This window comes from Oncorhynchus nerka, linkage group LG6 (genome assembly GCF_034236695.1).
Source record: "Oncorhynchus nerka isolate Pitt River linkage group LG6, Oner_Uvic_2.0, whole genome shotgun sequence".
Taxonomy (NCBI): domain Eukaryota; kingdom Metazoa; phylum Chordata; class Actinopteri; order Salmoniformes; family Salmonidae; genus Oncorhynchus; species Oncorhynchus nerka.
In genome coordinates, this window is record NC_088401.1 from 26,929,371 (window position 1) to 26,942,798 (window position 13,428).

Genomic DNA, 13,428 nt, shown 5'->3' on the forward strand with positions numbered 1-13,428 from the left:
AAGCTGGGACCGAGAGACTGAAAAACAGCTTCTATCTCAAAGCCATCAGATTGTTAAACAGCCATCACTAGCACAGAGAGGCGGCTGCCTACCTACAGACTTGATATCACTTTAATAAATGGAACACTAGTCACTTTAATTATGTCACTTTAAGAATGTTTACATATCTTGCATTACTTATCTCATATGTATATACTGTATACTGTATCCTACACTATTTATTCTATACTATCTATTGCGTCCTAGCCGCTCTGTCACTGCTCATCTATATATTTTACATGTATATATTCTTATCCCATTCCTTTACTAAATTGTGTGTATTAGGTTTTGTTGTGGAATTTGTTAGATATTAGATTTTGTTGTGGAGTTGATGGATATTACCTGTTAGATACTGCTGCACTGTCGGCTCTAGAAGCATAAGCATTTCGCTACGCTCGCAAAAACATCTGCTAAACATGTGTATGTGACCAACAATTTGACTTGATATGATATGTCCCTTTTCCACTGCAGGATTTTACACCGGTGCTTTGTCTTTCCACCCCTGACGCCCCCCAAAAAGCCTTTGGCCATGGCCTAGGTGAACCTACTCTGACTTGAGGCCAGACTAGGGCCAGTGGGGTATTGATGGGAGTAACTGGTCGAGTCAGATTCAGAGAGGCAGCGTCAGATTCAAAGGCAGAGGAAGAGAGAGTGAGAAGAGGAGAGGGGGATTCTCCTCTGCAGTGCGGCTGCTCTGCTGACTGCTAAGGCTGGCGCCCCACTGAGTGAAAAGCTTACACAGCGGTCCTGTCAGCTCAGCACATGGCACGGCTTAGACTAAAGAGTCAGGACACAGTGAGGACAGAGACGCATACATACATATACTTTATGCCAACATAGATGCACTGCACTGCACACGCACACGCACACACGCGCGCACGCACGCACGCACGCACGCACGCACGCACGCACACACACACACACACACACACACACACACTGTGTTATCTGTGTTGTGTGTTACTGGCTTGGCGATTCCTCTCTAGGGACTCTCCTTCCAAGAATGTGTACTAGATTACAAATGGCTTGACTGAGAAACCCACAGCCATAATAGTAAACAACACAATGTATGCTGACATCCACAGAGCTGGGATGTAAACCTGTGCCATCATGTGCCATCTCTATCACTTGCACACACACGCACGCATGCGCGCGCACACACACACACACACACACACACACACACACACACACACACACACACACACACACACACACACACAGAGCATAGAGACACAATCACTTTGTCTCAGTTTCAAAGACACAAAGACACATTTACACCTCAAAGCAGGCAACCACCTCAGAGCAGGCAACCACACACACTCCCACCGCCGATCACGCGACAGAGGGAGAACCAAGCTTCTCAGCCTGCCTCTCCTGAATGAAGAGCTATACATACTACTGTACAGTACTGTAACTATTCAATGGAGGTAGACCTGAGCCAAACACTGTCATTTTTGTAAATAACTTCACCTCCTTTCTAATGTAATAGAGGGCTTTGAGAGTGATGAAAGAGTGGGAGCAAAGAGGGCCCAGTTCATCTGGAGAAGCGAGGCAAAGAGAGTCACACAGACGGCGATGGGCAGATAACACTGATGATAAATAAAGCTCAACCCCCCCCCCCCCCCCCAAATTCACTGCAACAAATCTCCTCCCTGCAGATGCAGATGCCCACAACGGCAACCCAATATCTCTGGGACCTCCTGTGGGCTCTGGCATTATACCAGTATGGGTACACTGATGGATGGGGAGAACTGGTTATCAGGTTTACTACCCCGCTCTGTGGATGTCTGCATACTATTATGGCTGTGGGTTTCTCAGTCAAGCCATTTGTAATCTAGTACACATTCTTGGAAGGAGAGTCCCTAGAGAGGAATCGCCAAGCCAGTGTGTGTGTGTGTGTGTGTGTGTGTGTGTGTGTGTGTGTGTGTGTGTGTGTGTGTGTGTGTGTGTGTGTGTGTGTCTGTGTCTGTGTCTGTGTGATCTGAGATGAAACAGAAAAGACGATAGGGACAGTTCCACACTGATTCTCTGATTTGACAGGCTCCTTATCTCAGTACACAGCCACCTCTCCTACAGCCTGAGGTTAGTATGCAAGCGACAACACATGACAGTTAAAGTGAAAACCACTTTGTACATTTTTGATATCATTTAACTACTAGATTGACACCTGCTACTTAGACGACGCCTACGCTGAATATAAATTATTTAATACACTAAGCGACAAGTGTCTTCAAACTTCAAGCGTTATGCCCTTTGGCAGAATAGAGCAGAACACTACCAGGAGTTAACAAAACACATACTGTCACACATAGGAAGAGAGAGAGAGTGGGGAGAGAGAGGAGAGAGAGAGAGAGAGAGAGAGAGAGAGAGAGAAAGTAAGAGGTCGAGGGTGAGAGTGAGAGGCAGAGAAAGTGAGAGGTAAAGGGTGAGAGTGAGCGGTAGAGAAAGAGAGGACAAGATAGTACAAGAAGCAGAGAGAAATGAACTGGCCATCTATTACCCAGGCCAGCCAGGTGAGTAGAGTCCTCCTCCTCCTCCTCTCAGTGCGTCTCGGAGACACCATCAGTCACGGCTGTTGGCTGTCTCTCCATGAATCACACACCACACACACAGACACACACAAACACACTTCGCCTCATCGGTCCAAAGCGGCCGAGCATGTCCACTCCATCATCTATCTTCCTGACAGGCTTCAGTACTGTAGTGAAGCACTGAAGCTAGGGCCCCCTTCCTCTGCCCATGTCCGTTTGATGTGTACTCCAGCTCAACCACTCAAGCCTTCTCTCTCCCTCTGACAAGGTGAGGTTATTTTAAACCAGGAATACAGTAGTCAGATCAGGTTTAGAGGTGATCAGCATTTCTGGTGGCCACGCCAGCACAACGGCAGGCTGCCGCGGTAACACTATAGCTACCCTAGCTTAGGTCAAACACTGCACTACCAGCCAGGACCAACGTTCAATGTTGAATGAAGAAGTATGCAACGACAGGTTTATGTAATCAAAGCAAAGGGACAGGAGATAGTAGAAGCCAACGCAGACAAAGTGACTCACACAATGACTGGCCAAAACACACAACACAACACTGTGTTGACTTTAATGCAGGGAAACTTAAATCAGTTTTAACAAATTTTCATCAGGATGTTAAATGTGCAACCAGAGGGAAAAAAGAATAATTCTAGACCACCTTTACTCCACACACAGAGACGCGTACAAAGCTCTCCCTCGCCCTCCATTTGGCAAATCTGACCATAACTCTATCCTCCTGATTCCGGCTTACAAGAAACAATTTTAAGAAGGAAGCACCAGTGACTCAGTCTATAAAAAAGTGGTCAGATCAAGCAGATACTAAACTACAGGACTGCTTTGCTAGCACAGACTGGAACATGTTCCAGGATTCTTCAGATGGCATTGAGGAGTACACCACATCAGTCACTGGCTTTATCAATAAGTGCATCGAGGACGTCGTTCCCACAGTGACTGTACGTACATACCCCAACCAGCAGCCATGGATTACAGACAACATTCGCACCGAGCTAAAGGGCAGGAGCAGGACTCTAACCCAGAAGCTTATAATAAATCACGCTATGCCCTCCGACGAACCAACAAACAGGCAAAGCGTCAATACAGGACTAAGGTCGAGTCATACTACACCGGCTCCGACGCTCGTCAGATGTGGCAGGGCTTGCTAACTATTACAGACCACAAAGGGAAGCACAACCGAGAGCTGCCCAGTGACACGAGCCTACCAGACGAGCTAAATAACTTCTATGCTCGCTTCGAGGCAAGTAACACTGAAACACGCATGAGCGCATCAGCTGGTCCGGAAGACTGTGTGATCACGCTCTCCGCAGCCGATGTGAGTAAGACCTTTAAACAGGTCAACATTCACAAGGCCGCTGGGCCAGACGGATTACCAGGACGTGTACTCCTAGCATGCACTGACCAACTGGCAAGTGTCTTCACTGACATTTTCAACCTCTCCCTGTCTGAGTCTGTAATACCAACATGTTTCAAGCAGACCACCATAGTCCCTGTGCCCAAGAACACTAAGGTAACCTGCCTAAATGACTACCGACCCGTAGCACTCACGTCTGTAGCCATGAAGTGCTTTGAAAGGCTGGTCATGGCCAACATCAACACCATTATCCCAGAAACCCTAGACCCACTCCAATTTGCATACCGCTCCAAGAGATCCACAGATGATGCAATCTCTATTGCACTTCACACTGCCCTTTCCCACCTGGACAAAAGGAACACCTATGTGAGAATGCTATTCATTGACTACAGCTCAGCGTTCAACACCATAGTGCCCTCACGGCTCATCAATAAGCTAAGGACCCTGGGACTAAACACCTCCCTCTGCAACTGGATCCTAGACTTCCTGACGGGCTCTCCCTGATGGTAAGGGTAGGTAACAACACATCCGCCACGCTGATCCTCAACACGGGGGCCCCTCAGGGGTAAGTGCTCAGTCCCCTATTGTACTCCCTGTTCACTCATGACTGCATGGCCAGGCACAACTCCAACACCATCATTAAGTTTGCTGATGACACACCAGTGGTAGGCCTGATCACCGACAACAATTAGACCGCCTATAGGGAGGAGGTCAGAGACCTGACCGTGTGGTGCCAGGACAACAACCTCTCCCTCAACATGTTCAAGACAAAGGAGATGATTGTGGTCTACAGGAAAAGGAGGACCGAGCACGCCCCCATTCTCATCGATGGGGCTGTAGTGGAGCAGGTTGAGAGCTTCAAGTTCCTTGGTGTCCACATCACCAACAAACTAACATGGTCCAAGCACACCAAGACAGTCCTGAAGAGGGCACGAAAAAACCTATTCCCACTCAGGAGACTGAAAAGATTTGGCATGGGTCCTCAGATCCTCAAAATGTTTTACAGCTGCACCATCGAGAGCATCCTGACTTGTTGCATCACTGCCTGGTATGGCAACTCCTCGGCCTCTGACACTACAGAGGGTAGTGCGTACGGCCCAGTATATCACTGGGGCCAAGCTTCCTGCCATCCAGGACCTCTATACCAGGCAGTGTCAGAGGAAGGCCCTAAAAATTGTCAAAGACAGCCACCCTAGTCATAGACTTTTCTCTTTGCTACCATACGGCAAGCAGTACTGGAGTGCCAAGTCTAGGTCCAAGAGACTTCTAAACAGCTTCTACCCCCAAACCATAAGACTCCTGAACAGCTAATCAAATGGCTATCCAGACCTTTTGTACCCCCCCTGCTGTTGCTACTCTCCGTTATTATCTATGCATAGCCACATTAATAACCCTACCTGCATGTATATAATTACCTCAATTACCTCGACACTGGTGCCCCTGCACATTGACTCTGAACCGGTACCCCCTGTTTATAGCCTCCACATTGACACATTGACTCTGTACCGGTACCCCCTGTATATAGCCTCCACATTGACACATTGACTCTGAACCGGTACCCCCTGTATACAACCTCCACATTGACACATTGACTCTGTACCGGTACCCCCTGTATATAGCCTCCACATTGACACATTGACTCTGTACCGGTACCCCCTGTATATAGCCTCCACATTGACACATTGACTCTGTACCGGTACCCCCTGTATACAACCTCCACATTGACACATTGACTCTGAACCGGTACCCCCTGTATACAACCTCCACATTGACACATTGACTCTGAACCGGTACCCCCTGTATACAACCTCCACATTGACACATTGACTCTGAACCGGTACCCCCTGTATACAACCTCCACATTGACACATTGACTCTGTACCGGTATCCCCTGTATACAACCTCCACATTGACACATTGACTCTGTACCGGTATCCCCTGTATACAACCTCCACATTGACACATTGACTCTGAACCGGTATCCCCTGTATACAACCTCCACATTGACACATTGACTCTGTACCGGTATCCCCTGTATACAACCTCCACATTGACACATTGACTCTGTACCGGTATCCCCTGTATACAACCTCCACATTGACACATTGACTCTGTACCGGTATCCCTGTATACAACCTCCACATTGACACATTGACTCTGTACCGGTATCCCCTGTATACAACCTCCACATTGACACATTGACTCTGAACCGGTATCCCTGTATACAACCTCCACATTGACACATTGACTCTGTGCCGGTATCCCCTGTATACAACCTCCACATTGACTCTGAACCACCCCTGTATACAACCTCCACATTGACTCTGTACCGGTATCCCCTGTATACAACCTCCACATTGACTCTGTACCGGTATCCCCTGTATACAACCTCCACATTGACTCTGAACCGGTATCCCCTGTATACAACCTCCACATTGACACATTGACTCTGAACCGGTATCCCTGTATACAACCTCCACATTGACACATTGACTCTGTACCGGTATCCCCTGTATACAACCTCCACATTGACACATTGACTCTGTACCGGTATCCCCTGTATACAACCTCCACATTGACACATTGACTCTGTACCGGTATCCCCTGTATACAACCTCCACATTGACACATTGACTCTGTGCCGGTATCCCCTGTATACAACCTCCACATTGACTCTGAACCGGTATCCCCTGTATACAACCTCCACATTGACTCTGTACCGGTATCCCCTGTATACAACCTCCACATTGACTCTGTACCGGTATCCCCTGTATACAACCTCCACATTGACTCTGAACCGGTATCCCCTGTATACAACCTCCACATTGACACATTGACTCTGAACCGGTATCCCCTGTATACAACCTCCACATTGACACATTGACTCTGTACCGGTATCCCCTGTATACAACCTCCACATTGACACATTGACTCTGTACCGGTATCCCCTGTATACAACCTCCACATTGACACATTGACTCTGTACCGGTATCCCCTGTATACAACCTCCACATTGACACATTGACTCTGTGCCGGTATCCCCTGTATACAACCTCCACATTGACACATTGACTCTGTACCGGTATCCCCTGTATACAACCTCCACATTGACACATTGACTCTGTGCCGGTATCCCCTGTATACAACCTCCACATTGACACATTGACTCTGTGCCGGTATCCCCTGTATACAACCTCCACATTGACACATTGACTCTGTACCGGTATCCCCTGTATACAACCTCCACATTGACATTGACTCTGTACATCCCCTGTATACAACCTCCACATTGACTCTGTACCGGTATCCCCTGTATACAACCTCCACATTGACACATTGACTCTGTACCGGTATCCCCTGTATACAACCTCCACATTGACACATTGACTCTGTACCGGTATCCCCTGTATACAACCTCCACATTGACTCTGTACCGGTATCCCCTGTATACAACCTCCACATTGACACATTGACTCTGTACCGGTATCCCCTGTATATAGCCCCGCTATTGTTATTAACTGCTGCTCCTTAATTATTTGCTTTTGTTATCTCTTACTTATTTTTTATAGCTATTTTCTTCAAACTGTATTATTGGTTAAGGGCTTGTAAGTCAGCATTTGACTGTCAGGTCTACACCTTTTGTATTCGGCGCATGTGACAAATACAATCTGATTTGATTTGATTTATTTGATTAGATTTTTGTATAAAAAACACACAAACAGAGACACATCTCTTTACAGATTTGACCAGAAGCAGTGCACTTTATAGGGAATAGGGTGTGATTTGGGATTCGCCCCCATTGTTGTCATTATATTAATAAATAGGGAGTGCCTTTGCACTCAAAGCCCATCTTCAACACACTTCAACAGGGCACAATGCTGTAAGTGGTAGTTAACTGTGCTTCACAAACTCTACACAGCCCAATAAAGGATAAAGGTGCCATGTAGTGAAAAGCTAATTAAGGTAACTCTCGCTCCAGCATTTAGGAAATGAGAAACTCCACCAATAAGAGCCAGGTCAATCTGGATCTGTCCATGATCATCTAATCCACAGACAGAAGGTAGAAAGAGCTCAACTCTCAAAAGACGACACGGTAAGACAGTCATTGCAATACTGTAGAATGACATACAATCTATTAATGATATATCCTATGAATTATGGGACCTCTATGGTCATTACACTTTACAATTCCACTATGCATTCAATCGAAAAGTGGGTGGGGGCATCACAGCATGCAAAAAAATAGGGATGAATACAGCAAGGACAATCTTACAGTATGAAGTCCTGTAACCAAAACAACAGAAGGAGAGGATGAAAGAGGCTGGCCACCCACAGAGCTCTTGAACTTCCCATTCAGCCAAGGATAGGAGGATGAGAGATAGGGAGGTCTGCACGCAACCTCTCGCTCGTTAAAGAGGACTTCTGCTCACTCTCTTCCCCCTGTTATTTCTAATCCCTCTGTTTATGTGCAGTAATTCTCCTTTGTATGTCTGCGGCTGCATTTACAGGCCTCGATGAGGACATGACTACTGTAGAGTTAGCTACTGTGTAAACCAACTGCCATTATAGAAATTCACTTGAGTCTTATGTTGGGATGCTACATTGTTGGAATGTGCTCCCACAGACATTGATAGTAAATCAAATCAAATCCAAATGTATGTGTCACATGCGCCGAATACAACAGGTGTAGACCTTACAGTGAAATGCTTACTTACGAGCCCCTAACCAACAATGCAGTAATAGAATATATAAGAAATAAGAATAAGAAATAAAAGTAACAAGTAATTAAAGAGCAGCAGTAAAATAACAATAGTGAAACTATATACAGGGGGGTACCGGTACAGATCAATGTGAGAGGGCACCGGTTAGTTGAGGTAATATGTACATGTAGATAGAGTTATTAAAGTGACGATGCATAGATGATAACAACAGAAAGTAGCAGTGGTGTAAAAGGGGGGGGGGGGGAATGCAAATAGTCTGGGTAGCCATTTGATTAGGTGTTCAGGAGTCTTATGGCTTGGGGGTAGAAGCTGGCAGTGATGCAACCCGTCAGGATGCTCTCGATGGTGCAGCTGTAAAACCTTTTGAGGATCTGAGGACCCATGCCAAATCTTTTCAGTCTCCTGAGGGGGAATAGGTTTTGTCCTGCCCTCTTCACGACTTTCTTGGTGTGTTTGGACCATGTTAGTTTGTTGGTGATGTGGACACCAAGGAACTTGAAGCTCTCAACCTGCTCCACTACAGCCCCGTCGATGAGAATGGGGGCGTGCTCGGTCATCTTTTTCCTGTAGTCCACAATCATCTCCTTTGTCTTGGTCAGGTTGAGGGACAGGTTGTTGTCCTGTCACCACACGGTCAGGTCTCTGACCTCCTCCCTATAGGCTTTCTCGTCGTTGTTGGTGATCAGGCCTACCACTGTTGTGTCATCTGCAAACTTAAAGATGGTGTTGGAGTACTGCCTGGCCGTGCAGTAATGAGTGAACAGGAAGTACAGGAGGGGACTGAGCACGCACCCCTGAGGGGCCCCTGTGTTGAGGTTCAGCGTGGTGGATGTGTTGTTACCTACCCTTACCACCTGGGGGTGGCCCATCAGGAAGTCCAGGATCCAGTTGCAGAGGTGTTTAGTACTAGGGTCCTTAGCTTATTGATGAGCTGTGAGGGCACTACGGTGTTGAACGCTGAGCTGTAGTCAACGAATAGCATTCTCACATAGGTGTTCCTTTTGTCCAGGTGGGGAAGGGCAGTGTTCAGTGCAATAGAGATTGCATCATCTGTGGATCTGTTGGAGGGGTATGCAAATTGGAGTGGGTCTAGGGTTTCTGGGATAATGGTGTTGATGTGAGCCATGACCAGCCTTTCGAGGCACTTAATGGCTACAGACGTGAGTGCTACGGGTCGGTAGCAGCTACAGTAGGGTCTGTATAGGTTTATCAAATGTCTCTTATTTTTTTTAAACGCCAACATAAGCTGATCCTAGATCTGTGCTAGACCTGTGCCTATAGGTTACAAAATATGTGGCTATAGGTTACTCGATCTGTGCCTATTGGTTAACTTCTACACGGAGCATTAGGGAGGAGGACAGAGGGGAGGGGTTACCACGAGGGTGTGTTGTGGTGACACTCACAGGGGCAGATGCATTCTTCACTGTCACACTGGGTGTGGTGGCTCGCAGGGCTCCGCTCACACCGTGGTAATACTTGAAGCATATCTTAGTCTCCGCTGCAGGAGAGAGGGAAAGAAACAGAGAGAGAGAAAGAGAGAGAGATTTTAACTTTAAGTGCCCTTTTCTTGACACGTTTCAATGAATGGCAACCAATTGTACCGTCAGACGACGCTTTTTACTAAAATAGTCACATCCAGTGAGCGTGTCAAAATCAAGAGAGAGAGAAAGAGGGAGGGAGGATAAGGGATAACAAGACAGAGAGAGAGAGAGAGAGAGAGAGAGAGAGAGAGAGAGAGAGAGAGAGAGAGAGAGAGAGAGAGAGAGAGAGAGAGAGAGAGAGAAAGGAGGTGAGATTAAGGTCACGTCACCACAAAGTCGTTTTTTCCCCTTCCCGTGACCCACTGGATTAGATGGAGGGATGGATTGAACAGAGGGATGGGTGGATGGAGGGAATAGAGAATAGTAGTGACAGAGACGATGCCAGGCTTCCTGACAGGATGATCCAACCCTAATCCCTTTGTTGACATCATCATCAGGTTGGTGGAGGAGGAAGGCAGAGATGGAGCACTATAGTTCATCATTGTTGTGCGACAGACTATAATCCACTGTATCCAATGAGGGAAGTCAATCACTTCAACATCACTGTATTTTTTAAACTGTTAATTTTCCTCTAAATTGTACTGCTATCATTGCGATACAGCCAGTGTAGGTTAAAGAGGCGTTGGCTGACATAATATGAGAATAAATCAATTTAGGATAGGCATGTGCATTCTTGTCTATTGTGTGTGTGTGAGAGAGAGAGAGAGAGAGCGAGAGCGACAGAGAGAGAGAGAGAGAGAGAGCGACAGAGAGAGAGAGAGAGAGAGAGAGAGAGAGAGAGAGCGAGAGCGACAGATAGAGAGAGATAGAGAGAAAAAGGGAGACAGAGAGAGAGAGAGACAGACAGAGAGATAGAAACATGCTCTAGGGAGCACGCATTGTGATGACAAAGAGGTGGGTGGTGGCGGTGTTCACGAGAGGAGAGTCCCAGGTGAATTTGTGCTGCCAAATCCGTCTCCTTATGCAGTTACTACACATGTTCTAAAAACAGAAAATCAGAGCTGAGCAAAAAAAAAGATAGCCACCAGAAAAGACCCACTTTCGGAATGCTCCACTTGACTTCCCCTGTGTGTGTGTGTGTGTGTGTGTGTGTGTGTGTGTGTGTGTGTGTGTGTGTGTGTGTGTGTGTGTGTGTGTGTGTGTGTGTGTGTGTGTGTGTGTGTGTGTCTCAGTCTGAAAACAGCTCACACCTGCTCCTCTGTCACCTAACTAATAGGGTACCATTTCACTCTGTAACACATTCCATTTGTATCCAAAGGAGGCTCTAACGAAAAATCACTATCTGCTTGTCACACAAAAATGGGCTCCCCTTATTTTAGCATTCCTTGCACAGTCATTGGGCTCTGCCACCACAGGGGAGTGCCAGGCTTTTCCACAGGGAACCTGAGGATATCTCTCTCTAGGCTTGGGCTTTCTGCAGCCTCGGCAGTAGATAAGGCGGTTTGTTTGGACTGATCCTGAGTCCCAGCCACAGATCAGGCAGGCTGCCATGTGAGCAGTAGACATTAGTCCTGCTAGTTGTCATATCCCTGTCGGAGATGAATAGCAAGGGAGAGAGAAATCAATACATCCGTCCTGGTCGGCGGTGGCAGGTTTGAGAGTGAGATATGGACAGAAATGTGGATAATGGGACATATTTTGCATAATCGCAGTTTTTTTTTTTTTCTCTCTCTACCTGGCTGAAAAATTGGTGGTGAAATTGTCTGAAAGTTCCAGACATCTGGAGGAGAGAGTGGGTTTTTGAGTCTGACTCACTGTGATTTCTGCAGCCCTCGGAAACATCAGTGCCTGCCTGTAGCCTGATGCACCATTTTAATTAGTATAAATAAAGTATCACCTCATGGTATAATTCTAACAGCTTGCGACATCCAAGAGATAAATACTGACATTTTGCTTAGGCCAGTAAACATACAATGTAGTCTAAATACTTATAACAAAACAACATAGAGGGGTTGAAATTTGCTATCAACTCTCTCTACAGATACACAACATGCTCCACACACAGGACGTGCTACAATGCTGAACTTCAAATCTCCCACATAGTGATAAAACAACAGGAACAGTCTCAGAATATTTGCTACCAGTTGACCTGTCGACATTTAAAATGTGATTTTAAAGGAGATAGGTATACTTACAATCTGCAAAGTAGGAGCTGGTATCGATCTTCCACACTATCTGGCCTTTGTGGGAGCCGTTCACTCCCCGGTTCTTATAGTCCAGAAAGTTCTCCGACAGTCCCTCATCTAAATGAACAGGAACATCATACACAATGTAACAGTATATAGTGTAGCTTCTATATTATTTTGCATGCTCACTGTAATCAAAGCCCACTGTGAACTTGACAAATGTCAGTTGGGAAAAGGTATAAACCTCCCACTGGACACACACTGGTTGAATCAACGTTGTTTCCATGTCACTTCAACGAAATTACGTTGAACCAACGTGTACTAGACGTTGAACTGACGTCTGTGCCCACTGGGATTAGTCTAATGGGCAAAGTTTGGACAATCATTCTGATGTTTGGAACTGGTGTAGACTTGACTCTTGCCATTGACTCATCAGAAGCTCCACCCACCTATGAGGTACATGCCGATCCAGTCCCCGGCATCCACCTCCTCCTTGATGTCCCAGCAGATGAGCATGTCCTGGGACTGGCTGATGGCGTAGTGGGAGGTGCTGACGGTCAGCGTTGAGCGGCTGTCCGAGGTGACCAGGTCAGCATCGCTAGTAGAGCGGGGCTGCAGGGCCAGGGCGGTGGCGTGGTCGTGCTGGGGCCCACCGTTGGGGTACTGCTCGGGGCTGTAGCTGTAACGCGTCCCAGCGTCCTTGCAGCGCCGCCGACTCTGGGCGCTGCGCGACGGCGACGCCATGGCGGACAGGCCCAGGAACCTGTTCTGGTACAAGTTCTGGAGGGAGGTACAACACACACACTACAGGGTAATGTAATTACCGGAAGATGTGTTGGATGTTTCATGTACGAGATAATACAGCTACCCTGTCTGATGTAAGTCCAGCAACTTTAAATAGTGAAGTAAATTAGGGACATTGTAGCTGGACTACTTAGATTACATTCTGACTGAGGTACATTTTCTGTTAAAAAAAAAAGGAAGTAAAATGATTCATCATATTGGACCGTTAAACATCGTCACTGATACCATCCCTTCACATCGTGACTACATAGAGTATACACAGTGAGAATATTTCTGCCAGTACCAGCTTTGAGATGGGTG

At 46.7% G+C, this 13,428-nt stretch overlaps 1 protein-coding gene across 1 annotated transcript in view; it reads right to left on the reverse strand.

Moving 5' to 3' along the window:
• The window catches only part of LOC115131058 (E3 ubiquitin-protein ligase HECW1), a 73,501-nt gene extending 60,400 nt beyond the window's left edge, over window positions 1–13,101 (reverse strand). The window contains exons 1-3 of the mRNA XM_065019449.1: window positions 12,774–13,101; window positions 12,334–12,441; window positions 10,061–10,155 (exon numbers count right to left, since the gene is read on the reverse strand). Coding sequence (XP_064875521.1) covers window positions 10,061–10,155; window positions 12,334–12,441; window positions 12,774–13,068 — 498 coding nt within the window. The 5' untranslated portion in view covers window positions 13,069–13,101. The remainder of the gene's footprint in view (window positions 1–10,060; window positions 10,156–12,333; window positions 12,442–12,773) is intronic.
• Window positions 13,102–13,428: the final 327 nt, after the last annotated feature.